Here is a 19,071-nt window from a genome sequence, read left to right as displayed (position 1 = left end):
TAAGAAAAATTAAAATAATTTAAGCACTGACTGCGTATTTTTTCCTACAGCAGTGACAAAAGTTTCCTGCCTTACCTTGCAGGCAACCTCAACCAGCCTCATCCTGACCGACGGATTCTCTGTGAGTTTAGTGCCGATCACCAACAGGGTGTCCAGCAGCTGAGCAAGGACCTGGTGAGACTCTGCAAAACAAAAGAGTGAAAGGTTACATCCCTCTTTACTGAGCTCCTCGGCAGCTACCGAATCACAGACTGATCCAGGTTGGAAGGTCCTCCTGAAACTTTCTCCTTTCAAGGCCAGAACAAGCGCAGCTCCCTCAGCACCTCCTGGCACATCATGTCCTCCAGCCCCAGACCACCTCAGTGCTCCTCTGCTGAACTCACCTCAACCCTACCAGCCCAAAATTGGACAGAGTATTCCAGATGTGGTCAAGCCAGTGTTAACTAAAGAGGAATAACATTTTCCCTTGACCCCTGGCTACACTCCTGTCGATACAGCCTGGTACGCAGTGAGCTGTCACTCCTCACTCGTGTTTAACCCACTGTTCACCTGGACCACAATAAGACTGTCACCTCTAAGTTGGAGAGAGATGGGTTTGATGGATCGACTGTTTGGTGGGTAAGGAATTGGCTGGATGGCCACACCCAAAGAGTTACAGTCAATGGCTCAGTGTCCAAGGGGAAACCAGTAATGAGCAGTATCCCTCAGGAGTCCACACTGGAACCAATACTATTTGATATCTTCATCAATGACATAGACAGTGGGATCGAGTGCACTCTCAGCCCATTTGCAGATGACCCCAAGCTGAGCGGTGCAGGTGACACACCTGAGGGATGGGATCCCATCCAGAGGGACCTGCACAAGCTTGAGAAGTGGGCTCATGTGAACCTCATGAGATTCAACTAGGCCAAGCACAAGGACCTGCACCTGGGTCAGGGCAACTCCTGGTATCAATCCAGGCTGGGGATGGAGGGATGGAGAGCAGCCCTGTGGAGAAGGACTTGGGGGTGCTGGGGGTGAAAGATCGGCCATGAGCCGGCAACGTGCGCTTGCAGCCCAGAAATCACCCATGTCCTGGGCTGCATCCCCAGCAGCGTGAGCAGCAGGTGCAGGGAGGGGATTCTGCCCCTCTGCTCCACTCGGGTGAGACTCCCCTGCAGTGCTGGTCCAGCTCTGGGTCCTCAGCACAGGACACACATGGACCTGCTGGAGAGGGGCCAGAGGAGCCCCAGGAATGATGCGAGGCTGGAACAGCTCTGCTGGGGGACAGGCTGAGAGAGTTGGGCTGTTCAGCTGGAGAAGAGAAGCTCCAGGGAGACCTTCTAGTAGCTTTTCAATATATAAAGGAGGCTTATAAGAAAGACAGAGAGAGACTTTTTACCAAGGCCTGTATGGATAGGACAAGGGGCAACAGTTCCAAGCTGAAAGAGGGGGGATTTAGATTAGATAGAAGGAAGAAATTTTCCCTCATGATGGCGGTGAGAGCCTGGCCCAGGTTGACCAGAGAGGTGGTGGATGAACCATCCCTGGAGACATCCCAGGCCAGGCTGGACGGGGCTCTGAGCAACCTGAGCTGGTGAAGATGTCCCTGCTCATGGCAGGGGTGGCACTGGATGAGCTTTGAAATTCTCTTTCAACCCAAACTATTTTTTAAGTGACATTAAAACAGAAACAAACTGCATCATGTAAAACATATACAAACTCTGAATATAAAATACAAAATCGAAATTGAATTCATTAAATCCACAAACAGAACAGCCTACACTTTCCTGTCTATTACAAATCCAACGCTAACAAACCATCACCTTCTTGCATTAGTTCTGATGAGATGGCCCACAGCACAATAAGAAAAATACTCCAAAGGTTCTACTTTAAGCAAGACTGTCCAAAACCAAGCACTTCAGAAGAAACAGTTCTCAGATGAAGATGCAAAAGCAAACTTTGTACTCCCTTAAAACAGAAGTATATAGCAGGCAGGTCTGAGGAACATTTTTCTCCGTGTCAGAACGTGGTATTTGTCACCATTTGCAAAAGCAGAAAATAAATACTCTGACCAACAGAGTTGCAGTTATACAGTTCTGATGTATGGGCCTTGACACTGTCCTAAATGCTTAAAAACTACACTTTTCTGCCTTGATCTCAAGCACCACCCGACAAGCGAGACTTACTCTCATTTTGAAGCGTGTTAATGGCATCATCCATGATGCAGTCTGGGGAAAATCCTGCAGTCTTTGATAACAGCCCCAGCAAGGAAGCAATCTTCAGTCTCACAGAGGCATCGTTCTCCTGGAAGGAAACACAGACACCCTCGTTTATTTTCCAGTTTGAAGAGTAAAAAACGCTACACACAAGCACGTATAATCCCATATAATAAGGATCTGAATTTTACTGTCAGGCTATTTCTTCCTCCATGGCACAACCTACAGAAAATTAACCATAAGAGAATGTTTAAGTGGCAGCTTCCAGTACATTTCAAAATGATTCTTTTACTCATAATTCCTCAAAACTACCTCCATATAGTTTAAAAAAATCAAAGCTGAAATAACCAAGATGCTGGAAAATCTGCTGTTGATTATCTTTGCAAGTTTTTAATGAACAAATGGGAGAATTTTAGAAGATGAACTGATGCTGATGGTCTCTTGACCTCTGCTAAGTAGCAAGGTCTAGGGCCTACAGAAACAACCATTTTTCTTAATGGTGGGGAGCAATCCTGCCAATTTGATAGCAAAAAGGAAAGAAACCAAACACAGCAAGGTGAAACAAACAAAACCCAAACCAAACATACAACCCCCCCCATGTCTGCTCATTGAAGCAACAGCTGTCACAGATGATAACTACATAAACAAACTTCACAAATTACCATGCAGTTTAATTTGATTTTAAAAGTTTATGGGTTTCTAAGAGTTATTATTGTGAGCCTTCTACAGGCTCTTGCACACAAGACTCCTGGTCACAACTGGAAGCTTTGTCCTTCATCATATTGCCAGGGGTACCCAATATAGATTTCATACTTATGGATTTCATACTTATACCAAGCAATTCTGCAACACTGAAGGTGCAGTAATATCATGATTACAAGTATTATATCTTTCAACAGGTGCAGTAATATTACAGGTACAACTTTTACATCTTTCAACAGTGTTTAGGAGTGACTTCAGTGTCACCAAGTTGTCACCAAGTAACAAACGTGATACCTTCAGGAGTAATGTCTTTCTCAGCTGAGCTGAGAAGCATTTTCTCTTTTCAGGATCAAAATTACATGCTTTAAAAATTGTTACAGTCACAGGATTACTTACGTTGGTGGTAGGATGTGCAGATTACAACAGTATAACACATTTGGTGTTTATTCACAGAATCCCAGAATGTCAGGGATTGGAAGAGACCTGGAAAGCTCATCCAGTGCAATCCCCCCATGGAGCAGGAACACCCAGATGAGGTTACACAGGAAGGTGTCCAGGCGGGTTGGAATGTCTGCAGAGAAGGAGACTCCACAACCCCCCTGGGCAGCCTGGGCCAGGCTCTGCCACCCTCACCAGGAACAAGTTTCTTCTCAAATTTAAGTGGAACCTTTTGTGTTCCAGTTTGAACCCATTACCCCTTGTCCTATCACTGCTTGTCACCGAGAAGAGCCTGGCTCCATCCTCCTGACACTCACCCTTTATATATCACCATGAAGAAGTTTCTTCTCATATTTAAGTGGAACAACTACTCACTTTCTTTGAATAAAAGGACAACCCCCTCCACGAGTACAGATGAAATCGGTGATTTCAAAACACACTTATAAAGGCATTTTTTAAATCCTTATGAATAACGTCTGCAGCACTACCCTTAACAAGTTAAGAGCAGCCACCCACACACCAAAGGGCATGTTCTCTCTCCTCCTAATGGTTTGCGAGCAGGAAATTAGAGAAATGTATCCTTTTAATCTGCAGGTACCCCTGTCATCCCTCCTTGGTGAGCTGTGTTGATCACTGTCAGCATGAGAACTATGGGTGAAAAATAGAGAAAAAATAAAGGGCTATGAATTTTTTCTGATTCACTTCAGAGGCCACCAACCAGGACTGTTCACAGACTGTCCTATCATAATACAATGGAATGGAGGAGCAGGAGGCTGCAGCACCACCTTAAAGAAAAGAATAAACGATGCTACAAACACATCACTGCACAACTTCCACTGCGGTTACAGCTTTCAGGGGTGGGTTTTTAAAAGATCAGTTCAAGCGCATGTTTTCTACAGATACTAAGAAACCAGTTCTGCAGAAAATTCTGTCCTTAAGCAAAACAACGTCAGCTGTAGGACTCCAATGATTTTAAAAGCTGGTTTTGTAACAGCCTGTGCACTTGAAAAATGTGACCTTGTCTCTAGATTTAAGAGTCTCTCTTTCAAAACAGGCTACAAAACAAACTTGAAACACAAATAACCTGTGTTATTTGATTAGAAACCACAGTTTTCCTTATAGATGAAGAAATTAGGTTCAAGTGGTAGACTCCTTTGAGTGGGGACTAGTCCAACAATGAAAAGAAGTTCCCATCAAAAAAAATGTCAAACAGTCTCAACACATAAGCCAAAGAAATACAGAAGTAGATACAAAAATAGATAAAATGAAGCCTAGAGTTTTAGTGTAAGTTCAAAGCAAACCAGACTCAATTGTAAGAAGACAGAAAGAAAAGTACAAGGACATTTATGAGACATGTTTCAGTCTACAGTGCAGCTTTGTCAGCTGCAATAAGATTTGCTTTATCAAGTGAAGGATCAATATCTGGATACTACAAAGCACATATTACTTCTGTGGACCAGGACAAGCCTGTGACTCTCTATTCCACATCCAACTCCAAGAAAACAAAACCCAAAGGGGGATTTTGGAAGCACAGCTGACTCCCAGCTTCTCCACCTTGTAATAATGCTCCAGCAGGATCCTGACAACCCCTTCGACGCTCTCCACTTCGACGGGCTTCCTGGTGAACTGGAGCAGGTACTGCAAGGCATCTGCGGGTGAGGTGGCTTTGCACAGGTCGACGTGGAGCGCCGCTGACTTGCTGGGCTTGGTCAGTCGCAGCTTCTTTGCAGACAGGTCTTCATGCTGCTGCTGTGGACAGGGAGACACGATTCACAAACACGGAACAAATCCTGACCTGCTCCTTCCCAGAGTGAATGCTGTCTCAGTATTGAACCTGAGGAAGCTCCGGTGCCCCTCTCGGTCAGCTGTCTTGGGAAGGAACGCATCTTCAACCCTTGGGGCAGCTCCAAACCTGCCCAGGCAGCCCGTAACCTGGGGAAATATTGTTTGTCCTCGGCCCAGCCTGAGGGAAATCCTGCCCCATCTAAAGTCAGAGAACCAAGCAAGGGCAAACACGGCTTCTCCCCCACCCCAAGCCCAGAAACTCACAGCCATGACCCCATCCCAGGCTGGGGGAACCATGCTCACCACCCCGCCCCAGGCCAGCACTGCTCTCCCAGGGATCACAGAACAGAATCACAGGACAGTTCGGGTTGGAACCCAACCCAAAGTCCAACCCCTGCCATGAGCAGGGACATCTTCACCAACTCAGGTTGCTCAGAGCCCCGTCCAGCCTGGCCTGGGATGTCTCCAGGGATGGGGCATTCACCACCTCTCTGGGCAACCTGGGCCAAGCTCTCACTACCTTCAATGTAAAAGGTTTCTTCACAGAATCACAGAACGTCAGGGATTGGAAGGGACCTCGAAAGCTCATCCAGTGCAATCCCCCCATGGAGCAGGAACACCCAGATGAGGTTACACAGGAAGGTGTCCAGGCGGGTTGGAATGTCTGCAGAGAAGGAGACTCCACAACCTCCCTGGGCAGCCTGGGCCAGGCTCTGCCACCCTCACTGAGAAGTTCCTTCTCATATTTAAGTGGAACCTCCTGTGTTCCAGTTTGAACCCATTGCCCCTTGTCCTGTCATTGGTTGTCACTGAGAAGAGCCTGGCTCCATCCTCCTGACACTCACCCTTTATATATCTGGAAACATTAATGAGGTCACCCCTCAGTCTCCTCTTGTTCAGCTCCAGAGCCCCAGCTCCCTCAGCCTTTCCTCACACGGGAGATGCTCCACTCCCTTCAGCATCTTTGTTGCCCTGCGCTGGACTCTCTGCAGCAGTTCCCTGTCCTGCTGGAACTGAGGGGCCACAACTGGACACAATATTCCAGGTGTGGTCTTCTGTTTCTCCTCAGCCCCGCCTGAGGGAAACCCTGACCCTTCGAAACTGAGAGAACCAATCCAGGGAAAATACAAACAAACAGCCTCTCCCACACCCCTCACTCTGCAGCATCTCCCTGAAGCCCAGAAAATCACAGCCATGACCCCATCCCAGGCTGGGGGAGCCACGTTCACCCCGCAAGGGCGGTGCAGCTCCCCCCAGGTATCAGAGAACAGATTCACAGAATAGTTTGGGTTGGAAGGGATCTTCCCAGCTCCCCCAGTGCCACCCCTGCCATGAGCAGGGACATCTTCACCAGCTCAGGTTGCTCAGAGCCCCGTCCAGCCTGGCCTGGGATGTCTCCAGGGATGGTTCATCCACCACCTCTCTGGCCAACCTGGGACAGGCTCTCACCACACTCAGGGGCAACAATTTCTTCCTCATGTCCGGCCTGAATCTCCCCTCCTTTAGTTTAAAACCATCACACCTTGTCCTATCACAACAGGCCCTGCTCAAAAGTCCGTCCCAGTCTTTCTTCTCGGCCCCTTTTCAGTACAGAGAGGCCGCACTAAGGTCTCTCCGGAGCTTCTGTTCTCCAGCTGAACACCCCAGCTCTCTCAGCCTGTCCCCCAGCAGAGCTGTCCCTTTCTCCCTCCCGCACACACCCCTAGGCAGCCCCCATCCCTCCAGGCACCTCCAGCCTCCCTAATCCCGGGGCCAACTCCTCCCGCTCCTCCTCAGCCCCTCACGGGCCGCCCCGGCCCCGACCCCCCGCCATGGCGGCGGGCAGCGCTCCCGGGCCGGGCCCCGCGTTAGGCCGGCGGCTTCTCCCACAGCTCCGCCTCACCCGCCGCACGGCAGAGCTCGGCGCTGTCCCCTCCCGCCCTGCAGCGCCCGGCCCGGCCGCGCTGCGTTACCTGGACCACCTTGGTGAACTCCTCGTACACCCGCTTCTTCAGGTGCGCCGCCATGGCACCGCCTGGCCCTCCGCGGCCGCCGTATACGCAACCCGGAAGAGAAACCACAGAGTCGCCCGCGGAGAGGCGACCGAAGGAGCGGCCTCTCTTGCCAGTTGGAGGCTGCGCTCTGTGGTCAGGCGCTCGCGTTGCCATGGGAACGCGGGCCTGACATGGCGGGTGAGGCCTGGTCCGCCCAGCTGCTAAAGCCCAAGTCAGCTCACACAGTTTTCCCCCAAAATACCCACATTAATATTTATTGTTAACCCATGTAAGGACCAAAATGTAAATAATATGGATTGGCGTTTCCAGGCAAGCTTGTGTTATGCACACATTAAAGCCTATCACGGCCTTCAAAGATGTCTCCTTCGAGAAGAGGCAAAAATGACCCCAGCATCAAGAAGCCCCTGACAGACTGATCTCCAGATGGATGACAGTGCACTCAGGCAATTACATCTGTTATGCAATTGTCCCAAAAGCTGGGATCATTACCTGGGTGCAAATACCAATTCACACACAGGGTTGAGGTCTTCGCTTTATTTACAGTTTCACACAGAAAAGGCTGCTGGGTGTTCTTTTGTAAAACTGGCACACCAGAAGCAGCCTGAGTTACATATTTATACATTGCAACTTTTCACCACTCCTAACACAGGTATTTCGTAGAACTATAGAATAGAAACGTGGAGTCGCTTCATTTGGAAGAGTCCCTCAGGATCGTTGAGTCCAACCATAACCTAAATCTGGGACTAAACTAGAAAAGCTGGATATAAAAACCTCAGTCATTATTCAGCCAGAAATTCCAGGAGGGAGAGAATGAACTCTGCTTCTCTCAAGAGTGGCAAAACCACCATCGCCAACAGCCAAGAAGTGCTAAGGAGCCGCCATCCCCCTAAACTGGAACCAACTGAAAAGGGGCCAAGTGCGCTAATTACTATTGTGAAAAATGCAGTTGTGATTCGTGCTAAGATGTTTAATGTTTACAGGTATAACCAAATGAGGCACGGACTCTGAACTTGGAAAAGGGAAAGGCGGTTAAGTTCCATGTAAAAAGTTATGAAACTTGTTTAGGAAGTTATATTGATAGAGGGAACTAACATTTTAAGGGTTAAGCAACTATATAACAAGCTAACATTTTAAACCAAATAATTAATATCTAGTTTAGAGCTGTATGTAACTAATTGTGCTAAAAAGAAAGCAGGACTTCATTAAATGCCGAGATAAGAAGTTCTACAGCACCAGCTGCAACCTTGAGGAGACAAGATAGCCAAGATTTACAGCAAAAAGGAGGCACCAGGCTGGTTCCAGTTGGTTTGGTAGCTTGGGTTCCAGCCAGTGCCTTCTAATGAGCCAAAGGTAAAAAGTTCACTGTGACGAAGCTGAAGGAGCTTCATCCAAAGACCCCCAAAGACCCCTCCTCAAATTCACCAAGTGGCATTGCGCAGGTGCAACAGGGGAGGGTCAAGGAGGGGAATATGTAAATGGTTATCTGAGACTCATTTTAATAAAAAGCGGGAAAGGTCATGAATATGTATAGGCGTTTCTGAGGTCATTATGAATATGTAATTCCATACTGTATTTAAGCACACTTCTTATTGTTAAAGGTGTGCGTGTTGGGCGGAGAGAATCCCCCGCGCACCCAGCGCTGTTTTGCTTATGCTCTAATGAACGCGTTTTTACGGAACACAAGGAAATGGATTAAACGTTGTTTATCCATAGAAAAAGCGTAAGTTATTTATTTCACTACCTACAAAAAAAAAATAAGGGTATTTTCTGTTCTTTCCTTTTAGCCCTGAAGAGCAGCCTTAAGGGGGTTGTCATTTATACCAGGTTCTGTTGACACACAGAACTGCACTGTCATTGTTTTGGAAGCCAAAAATGATTTTATTCCATGTTCCCCTGACATCCTGGAACTAGATTAAATGATGCACTGAAACAAGGGTTAGTCTGGTTTTATTACCACTTTGTGTATATGTATGCACACATCAGAGCAAAGCAAAGTAAAATTGCCTAAGGCATTTTGGGTTTCAAGGTCTTAAAATAACCAACTTCTGAGGTTGATAACCAACTTCTCAGTTTAATAACCAACTTCTGAGTTTAATTTATGCCTGCTCAAAGTCCATTGGTCTAAACTTTTCTCACTTCGGTTTAAAGGTGTGATAAACGTAAAATCTTCTATACACGCTCAGTGAGTAGGAGGCTTCTCCTAGAGGCAGGTGGCCTTCGACAAAAAGGTGTATTTTTCTATAAAAATGAGTGTAAAATGACTGTAGTTGACCGAAGTTCACAATGTACCACTAATCCTTGCCGAATTTCACGTTTTGTTACTATATGCATATTCTTTAAGCTTTATCTCCGGGTTTATCCTTCACGTTCCTCTCATAAGTAACTCCTGTTCTGTTTGAATGATATTCTTTGTTTTATGGTCTGCTTCAACCTTCTGTAAAATTCCATGAAACTTAACAGAGACATGAATGTTGTGTGGCTAGAGGTGGCCAGGGTGGCCACATTTTGGTCACATCTTGGGGACAAGGTGGTTTGGGAAGGGTCTGAAGAGTCCAAAAGAGTCCCAAGGAGGTGATCAAAGGTCTGGAGAACCTGTCCTACGAGGGAAAACTGAAGGACCTGGGTCTCTTCTCCTTGAAGGGACCTTAGCACAGTGTTCACTGTGCTTTAAGGGCATCCACAAAGGGGATGGCGTCTCACTCTTCACAAGGAGCTATGTGGAGAAGACAAGGGGTATGAGTTACACCAAGAGTGCTTTCATCTCAACATAAGAAAGAATTTCTTCATGGTGAGAGCCATCATTCACTGGAACAACCTCCCCAGGGACATGGTAGAGCCCACGTTGCTGGGGCTTTCCAAGACATGACATGACAGGCTGCTCAACAATTTAATCCAGGCTCCCTTTCCCACCAGAGCCTGGACCAGATGATCCTTTGTGATCCCTTTCAGTCTGGGCTGTTCTATGAGACCATCCTTGATAAAACTGTTAAACTTCCTCATGACACCAGTCCTGTAGTCTTAGGAGGTTAGTTGAGGTTTTACCTACCCTATAATTGGATTTTTTTTTCTTCTATTATCTAATTTTAATCTCCTTTGTTGAAATTTAAGCCAGTTCTTCCACCCTTAGCATGTACAAAGAATAACAAATCTCTTTAAAGCAACTTTTTGTCTATTTGGTGTCCTCTTCAATCTCTCTTCTTTTAGGCTAAGCACCACCGACCACTTAGTTATGATCAAACTTAAGATCACAGATCGTATTTTCTAAGCATTTTAGTCTTATCAGACACTGTGTCTGTTCTTTTGAAGGTTATAAGTGCAAGAGGTATCTAAGAGTCCCCTTATATCAACAGCAGAACTGCCCTGAGGTCAGTGATGGGACTCCAAATTTCAATCTGTGCTAGGATGAGCACATCTGCAACCAAGATTAATTAGGAATTATCCAAACCATTACCATAAAGATAAAACTTCAGGTCTTTTGAATTAAGGGGTTTGGAGGGAAGGATGTCAGTAAATAAAGCGCTTCTGTATCATTCAAAGAGGTTTAAAAAGTTATTTATTTAACATTCCAGAGATTATTGTCGTTAACTGTAAGAAATCCATGTTCTGAGAAATAAAGGAAATACGATCATAATCAAATTAGCCGTTATGATTTTCAGAGTGATTAAAACCAAGCTAACAGCCGTCTCCAGTATAAAAATAAACTTTTGAATACTAAGATTTTGAAAACATGATGTAGGATCCAACTCATGTTCTGCGGAGGAGAATTTGCACTGAGGTCCCAGGCCATTGCTTCAGCAGCGCTTCCTTCCCATCAAATCACAGTGAGTTTTCCCCATTTTTCCAGAAGTTATATATTTAGAAATAATATCATAATAATAATGGGTGTCACAAGAAAAAGATGGAAATAGTGTGGCGTGTGAGAGGAGCGAGTGTCCTTAGGTTATAAACTCCTCAGACCAGCAATGGCATTTTTGCCTTTTGTTGGCCCTGGACCATAGCTGAGGTTCAATGTTTCTCCTTCAGAATAAATAATAAATAATGCTAATAAATACATTGGCCAGAGAGTAGGCTGTCTACTGGGGTAACAAGAAAAGAGCATGGTGCACTGAAAGAGTTCTTTTTAACCTCGGTTCTGGTGTGGGAAGCAGTGAGAAGAGCTTTTGCTTTTGCATTGAGGATCCAAATTAAAGTTGAGCATGTGCTAATGCAGCTGTCGGCAATTCCATCGGGAATTGTGCGTATGTGACCTGTTCCCATTTGCACTGAGAGACCAACTCCATGTGTCCCTGAGACATATGTGAGATTATAATGTTCTCTTAGGTTGAGCAAGGCTTCCTGGGCCTTCAGATCTGGGTCTCTGAACTTACCTAATAGAAACACTGAGAGAGTAAAATTCCTCCTTTTCCTGATACCTTTTAAATTGTATAGTTATCCCCTGAAGCCCAACAAAACGGTGGCTCTTAAGTGCTCGTTAATTTAGCAAACGACCAAAGGAGATCCTTTTGTTGGGCCATTCATTTCTTCTTCTGGTCATCCATAGCTTAGTCTCTGCAGCCCAAGTTAATTTGTTTTAAATAATCGCTTTCTTCCATTCCCCATCTAAGGCAGCACTTTGCTACCACCAGGTGAACAGGAACTTGTAGAAGAAGTCATGTGATTTGACGCGAAAACCTTTTTCAGCGACGTGGGGCTGAAAGGATATTTTGTACCCTTTGGCTTCAACATCCATTTGAATGCAGTCCAGCAGGTCAGAAATACTTGGTGCTGCCTTCCAGGGGCCAAACTTCACCACGGATTTTTTATCCATATCCAAGCTGTTCAAGGCATCCTGACACCTGGCCGCGTCCTCCTCGGTTCTGACCACGCACACGATGACACTGGACCGGCGGGATGCGACCGCTTCTGCCCTGGCGATGCGGATCATCAGTTCAATGTTCTCACTGTAGTTGGGGACACGGGCCAGGAACTGCTTCCTCGCCACCAGCTCCCCAAAGATCTGTGGGGAGTCCTCTAGCTGTTTGATTAGAGGTTCGATGTCGTAGAACAATGCCTCCTTGTAGACGTCCTGGATGCACTGGGTGGGCACTTGGTTACTCCGCAGGTACTCCAGGATGTATTTGAAGTAGACGCCCGGTCTGTCGATGAAGAACCTCCCTTCCGAGTCGGTCCGGAGTTTGGGTTGGCCGGTGAACATCTCAGCCAGCTTGGAGCCAGGGTGTTTCTTTAAGGTGCTCAGCGTCGTCGTGTACATCTCCCCGCCGACATTTAACTCCACGATCGGTGACAACTGCAAGGGGACAAAAAACCACGTGCATTACCTTTCTGGGGCTGTCAACACGGAGGCGTCAAGGAAAAGAAACAAAAGAAAAATACAGCTGGAAATCAGAATGATGGTGTGAAGAGTGGGTTGAGCCTCCATCCCATGGGGGACAGATGGGAACGTCCACCCCATTTGTTGCTAAAAGCAGATACAGGAGGAGATTTACACCAGGGGAGGTTTAAATTGGATATTAGGAAAGAATTCTTCCTGGAAAGGGTTGTCGGGCATTGGAACAGGCTGCCCAGGGCAGTGGTGGAATCACCATCCCTGGAGGGGTTTAAAAGGTGTTTAGATGAGATTCTTGGGGACATGGTTTAGTGCCAGGATTGAGTTAACTATTGTACTTGATGATCTTGATGGTTTCTTCCAACTGAAATTATTCTATTCTATTCTATTCTATTCTATTCTATTCTATTCTATTCTATTCTATTCTATTCTATTCTATTCTATTCTATTCTATTCTATTCTATTCTATTCTATTCTATTCCATTCTATCCTATCCTATCCTATCCTATCCTATCATATTTTGCCCTGATAACCAGAGCAGAAGAGACTGGGACATCTCTAAATGGCTGAGTGCTCACCATGTCTTTGGCAATAAGGAAAGTGTCGTTTTGCCAGTGAGGAAGAGAAACAAGAAGCCCTTGCCCAGGGAGACTGTTGGTGACTACAGGATTTGACAGGTCCTACACAAACATCGTCCCTCTTGGCCCCTGTCCTTCCAGCGAGAGTGATCTGTGAGCTCTCACCCTCCCCTTGTACAGAGGGACAAGGACAGAGCTCAAAGCTGTGCAGCTCCATTCTTCTCACCCAAGCTGGTGTTTTCTCCTCAAAGGAAGAACTAAGAGGTCTTTGAAACTTTAGAAAATGGGCATAATTGGCTTCCACCCATCTGGGGTTTTAATTGCAAATACTAAACCGAGATGTAAAAATACAGCATGTCAGAGGTAGAAGACAGAAGCTGTTTATCAAAGCATTTTTAAAACGTATTATTGCTTCAGGTAGGAAGGAAAGGAAATAAATACTTCATGCAGCTGACATGGATTTAAGAAGGAAGAATGGAAAGTTTGGACTCTTGATTTGTTTTATTTCACTGTGCATTAACACCACTGTCTGGAAAGCTGGACCTGGTTTAACTTCTGATGACCTTCCTGATGTTCAGTGCTAAAGATTTTAACAGCTTCCCTTTGCCCTCAGTGATTTTTATAGTACTCAGTAGAGAACAAGGAGAGAGAAGAAAGGAGGCAGTTATTTCCCCTCCCGCCGTCACCGCTGTAATACAAGTCGCACGCCCAGCCAGGACCACACCTGCCATTGGGAAGGTGTGAGTCAATAAACAACCCTTGTTTCCAGGAGATCACCTGCTCCCTCTTGGCTCCAGCCACGCAAGGACCTGCTTCAGTGCCTCAAGTCACATGCCTCAAGTGAAGCGTGTACATAAGTGCTTTGCTGGACCCCGCAGGTACCAGCCCACGGGATGACGTGAGCTGATCTCACACCTCGCACCAAAGGAAGGGGAGCTCCTGCTGCTTTCTCCCTTCTCCACCCTTCTACCTACCGACGTGTTTCTGTTGCTCCCCTCTGCTTCTCCTTCATCTTATTGAGCTGGGTTGGCTGACAGAGGATTTCACAAGCACCAGAGCTGGCTAAAGGAAGGGACAAGGAACAGAAAACCTGGAGCAGGGAGAAACCTTCCCTTTAAACAGCAGCAAGTGATCAGATTTAGCAGAAATTTGCTCAAAGCCTGGGCAAGCCAAGGAAACAACAGCAGATTCTGGCCAAAGACCCAGCTGGCATTTTGCTTTGCCCTGGTGTGAGTGGCTTCATCTTGGGGACAATCACTTGCACTACAACCAAGGAGACAAAAATTACTCTGTCTGAGACTATCTGATGGTTTCTACCCACTAAAGAACACAGTTCAAAGCTGTTTCTTTAATAAAGCTTCTCAGTTAGGAAATTTGCTATTAGTGCAAGTGATAGCAACAGATTTCCCCAGCAGGAATCATTTGACAGGAGGGTCTCATGCTTTCGATACTTGGCTCCTTTTTCAGATGGCAGGTCAGATGTTTCGTGCTGTTTGTCACTAATACCAATGGATAACATGGTATTCATTAATACAGTAGCTCAGCAAACCTCATGTTCTCCGAACTTGATTAGTATTTTTGGCCGGGGACCAAACTCGTTCCCAGCAAACTGGGAGTACTGGCACCAGCTAATTCCCAGCTCTGTAATCAGCCAGTGAGGTGACACTTGGGAAGTCATTTCACCTCTCTGTGCCCCAGTTTATTAATCTGCCAAACAGTTACTTCCTTTGGGAAGCATTTTGCAACCTGCACCTGGAAAGTGCAACACGAGAGATGGGATTTTTTAAAGACAGGTCTAGGGGAGAGGCTGTACAGCTACAATAGAGAATGAGGAGAGGAAAAGGAAGAGTCATCTGATCCCATCACTGATTTCTGCCTAGTAATACGCTGCTTTTCTTGAGATTGACGTTAATTTTCCTTAAAGCTAGAAAAACTGCTGCTCCCAGCCGATGATTGTGCACGTCTACAACACAGGGCAGCTTTTGCATCTTTAAAGTCTCTAAGAACTATTGAAAATCCCCAAAAGTCACAACAGGCTTTTCAGTTAGGGATCTGACAAATCAAAGTTCACAGCAAATTAATTCCACCTCTTGTGAAAGGAGAAGAAGAACCGCTCTGGTTATTTGTTGTTGCCAGATCCTGCACACCTGTGAGGGACATGGCCCTTCTGCAAACAGACGGGTGCAAACAGGCTGGAGTCAAGCAAACCTTTTCACCGAGTGTCCCCTTCTTGGTCACATACCTGGCAAGTCCTGGTGTCTTCAAAATAACAGATGGGAGGAAAAAAACCCTCTAAAGCAGCCCAAAGGGGATGCTGTGATCCCACAGGAGGACACGGTGGCCCTGAGCGCGTCCCTTACCGTGTGCAGGACACCGGTGACCTGCTTCCCGAGGGGCTTGTGCTCCGACGAAATGCTCATCTCCCCCGGGAGGTGTGGAAAAACCCGCTGCTCTGTGCTCTGGTCGTTCCCCACACGTAGGATGGTTCCTTGCCGCGCTCCAATCCCCTTCCACTTGCTTTACTTTTCAGTGGGTCAGGTTTTTTCCAGCCTCCCAGCCCAGTGCTGCCCCAGTGGCTCCAGTTTGCTCCCAGCGCCGCTCCGGTCGCGGGTGTCGGGAGAGGGGAGGGAACAGCCTGGAAACGGAAACGTTTGCTCATTAGTTTTCTGGCAGGGTGGACTCGGGCTGGCTGCCAGCACACACCTCCTGTAATATTATCTGTGCGGTGACTAAGAGCCAAATAATCCTTTCAAAGGAGGCCCCGTGCCCAGAGCGCCTCCGAGGAGCCCCACAATTCCTGCCTGTGTGAGCGTCTCCACCTCGTGAACCGGTTGTATCGAAACCAGCAAATATTTTCACAGCTTTTTGGCCTCCGTGTGCTGCTGATTTAAAGGCTTTATCCCAAACCATCTCATTGATCCCATTTGTCATACCCATCAATGCCAGATCAGGATCTCTACAATCTGTCCAAGGTGGTGGCATTTTCTTCCTTGCCAAAACAATCTCTGGGCATTGAGTAATTTCTACAAGGTAAATAAAACCAAACCTGAATCTCTGCTGGAGCCTGAACTATTATTTTCAGTTGGACATAAATATTTGATTAATATCTTTGCATGATGGTGTTTTCTGATATCCTGTATCCACCACATATGAAAAGCGGAAAGCACTAGAAATTTAGTGGGAGTGCGACTATTTCTTGCAGAATTTAAACACTCACAAGGACATGTGTGTTCAGAACATGCCTCTCCTCTGCCATCCTTGCCTTACTCTCTTTCATTTCAAGCTGCTTCCTGATACCAGCAACCAAAGGGAAAATCTCAGACAAACATAATGCTTCCTAAAAATCTTCCTCAGTGAGATTTTAATGATGAAAAGATAACAGCATAGTATATAAGGAAACCATTTGCACAAGATCTGCATTGTGCTCATGGAAACCAGCTTTGCTGGTTTTGCATCCTGCAGGGATTTTGCTGGATCTGTGTCTTTCCAGAACAGAGCATTGATCTGACCAGACGCTTAAGGCATGGGGAAAAAAAGAGAAGAGTTATCATTTGCACCAGTTACCTCACCTTGAGAATAAATCCGGTCCTTACGCAAGGCTCCATCAAAGCTGGACTCAGATTCTTTGGAGTGTTTTGTGCATTTGGATGAACCTCTCATTGAACCCAACTTATATATTGCTTCTGCTGCCCTGAACCATCCTGAGGGAACCTCAGTAATAACCTGGTCTGAGTTATCTCACAGAATCACAGAATGTCAGGGATTGGAAGGGACCTGGAAAGCTCATCCAGTGCAATCCCCCCATGGAGCAGGAACACCCAGATGAGGTTACACAGGGAGGTGTCCAGGCGGGTTGGAATGTCTGCAGAGAAGGAGACTCCACAACCCCCTGGGCAGCCTGGGCCAGGCTCTGCCACCCTCACCATGAAGAAGTTTCTTCTCAAATTTAAGTGGAACCTTTTGTGTTCCAGTTTGGACCCATTACCCCTTGTCCTACCATTGTTTGTCACCGAGAAGAGCCTGGCTCCATCCTCCTGACACTCACCCTTTATATATCTGTAAACATTATTGAGGTCAGCCCTCAGTCTCCTCTTGTCCAGCTCCAGAGCCCCAGCTCCCTCAGCCTTTCCTCACACGGGAGATGCTCCACTCCCTTCAGCATCTTTGTTGCCCTGCGCTGGACTCTCTCCAGCAGTTCCTTGTCCTTCTGGAACTCTGCTGCTTTGAATTTTCCCTTTGCCAGACCAGAAGAATTAATAGCGATGGATGCACTAGTGAGGACCGCGTGGGAGCCTGGGTTTTGTAACTTGTAATAAACTTTAAAAAAATCAGTGCTTATTGGAAAACAGGGAGAGCTGGAAGATCTGTGTGTTCTGAGCCTTTGATTCCTGCAGATCCCAATCTTTGGGCTGGCTTACGCAGGTGCTTCAGAAAATATCCTGGATATAACTGACAGAAGTGGAGTTCAGACTCGTTCTGTGCGAGACGTCTTTGATGCTGGAGGTGATAACAGAACTGGATAGACAAGCAGATCATCACCTCTCTCCTCCCACAAGCTTTTTGCTGGGGAAGGGTGAAGAGCAGTAGAAGGGGTGACTTTGTCCAAAAGCTCATCTGGAAGGTTTCCCCAAACCAGAATCAAGGGTGGCTGATGGGACTTGAGGCCAAACTCTCAAGGCACACTGTAGATCTTTACCACTTTGGCAAAAGGAACAGTTGTCAGCTGATGCCTGCAGTTCTTTTCTACTGCTAAGCCAACTGGTCCTTCAGCCTCATGAACATACGCTCTGGCTCCCTCACTCTTTTACTCCTTTTTTATATCTTAGCCACTTTTGCTGGCACATTATGGGACAAAGAATCTGTCTGAAAGCCTGTGAAATGTTTTCACTGGATGTCACCATGTATGTGAAAGGCCTGATTGTTATTTCTGCTTCTTCAGGGACTTTTTAATCCTACCAACTGCACGACTTGCTTTAAGATGACATCTTTCAGTCCTGCTATACAAATTACTCCCAGCTGGATTTTTTTTCCCCCTTTTCAATAAAGACTTAATTTAAACTGACAAATTCATCGGATCTCTATAAAGACCTTAGGAAGAACTTCTCGCAGCCCAAGCCATTGGCATATCACTGCCTGTCCGTGGGGATTTGGTGGCTCTTTTTAGGTGGTCACACCAGAGGTGACATCCTGCATTACAAGGACCACACATCTGACCTGTTTGGTGTCACAGCTTTGCTGGGCAGACATCCAACGCTGCATCAAAGCCCTCTGTGCCTGCACAAAGTGGAAACAGTCGATCTTGCGGTGTGTCACTCCTCCTTTTACCCCATGGTTAAAGCCATGTCGAGGAAACCAGCAGGTGGAGGAGAAGCCCATGAAAGGCAAAAATGGGACAAGGGTTTTTAAATAAGGATGGAGAAGGCAGTTCCAACAAGGCTCCCAGATGTCCATGCTGCTGGTAACAACTACTTGGGGCTGGTTTGAATTTCATTCTTCCCTTGAAAAGGAAGTAAAAAGTCAAGACCATGAAAGTCTCCATAGCCTTGGGCAACCAGGGTCCTGGGATTCCTACAACCAGCAGCTCCATTGTAGCTGCTGCTCCACACCCCCTGGTGAGGAGTCACCACTGTGCTGTTCTGGGGACATTAGCTGAGTTTCTTCCTTTGGGGAATGGGATTTGATGTATGTTAAGCCAGAATTTCCACCCAGGATCCCTGTTGGGCTTTATGCTTGTTACCACTTGGCCTAAATCCCTGAAATCGTTCATCCTTTGGGCCTTTTAAAGCTGTCTCAGATGCACCGATGGTCTGTTTGGGATCCACCTGCTTGCTGTCGAGCAGAGAAAGAGACATCCGGGGATTTTTGTGGAGGAGATCAAGAAGGATCAGCAAGGTCCTGTCCTTGAATAGGAGGATGCTGAGACCTATCGGAGAGACCAGCTGCCCAAATGGGTCACAGAACCATGAGGAGGACAAAGAAGAAGAACCAGTTAGATGTTCTCCATTCCTCTCCCTGCTCCTTGCACAGAGTTATACTTCAATCCTCCTACC

At 46.6% G+C, this 19,071-nt stretch overlaps 2 protein-coding genes across 4 annotated transcripts in view; both read right to left on the bottom strand.

The window, feature by feature from the left end:
• Window positions 1-7,191, bottom strand: part of INTS4 (integrator complex subunit 4) — a 43,049-nt gene extending 35,858 nt beyond the window's left edge. For 2 of the 3 annotated variants that reach the window (XM_080363510.1, XM_080363512.1), the window contains exons 1-4: window positions 7,076-7,191; window positions 4,893-5,087; window positions 2,169-2,286; window positions 76-182 (exon numbers count right to left, since the gene is read on the bottom strand). In XM_080363510.1, coding sequence (XP_080219636.1) covers window positions 76-182; window positions 2,169-2,286; window positions 4,893-5,087; window positions 7,076-7,129 — 474 coding nt within the window. In that variant the 5' untranslated portion in view covers window positions 7,130-7,191. The remainder of the gene's footprint in view (window positions 1-75; window positions 183-2,168; window positions 2,287-4,892; window positions 5,088-7,075) is intronic. The other variant, XM_080363511.1, reaches the window with a different exon arrangement.
• Window positions 7,192-11,732: 4,541 nt separating this feature from the next.
• KCTD14 (potassium channel tetramerization domain containing 14) lies at window positions 11,733-15,441 on the bottom strand (the record flags this gene model as incomplete). Its single annotated transcript, XM_080361478.1, has 2 exons — window positions 11,733-12,404; window positions 15,382-15,441. The coding sequence occupies 2 exons, from the start codon at window positions 15,439-15,441 to the stop codon at window positions 11,733-11,735; spliced, it is 732 nt and encodes a 243-aa protein (XP_080217604.1).
• Window positions 15,442-19,071: the final 3,630 nt, after the last annotated feature.

Source organism: Nesoenas mayeri, assembly GCF_963082525.1.
Source record: "Nesoenas mayeri genome assembly, chromosome: 1".
Classification (NCBI taxonomy): domain Eukaryota; kingdom Metazoa; phylum Chordata; class Aves; order Columbiformes; family Columbidae; genus Nesoenas; species Nesoenas mayeri.
Note: the sequence above shows the minus strand (reverse complement) of the source record. Positions and strands in the feature narration are given on the sequence as shown.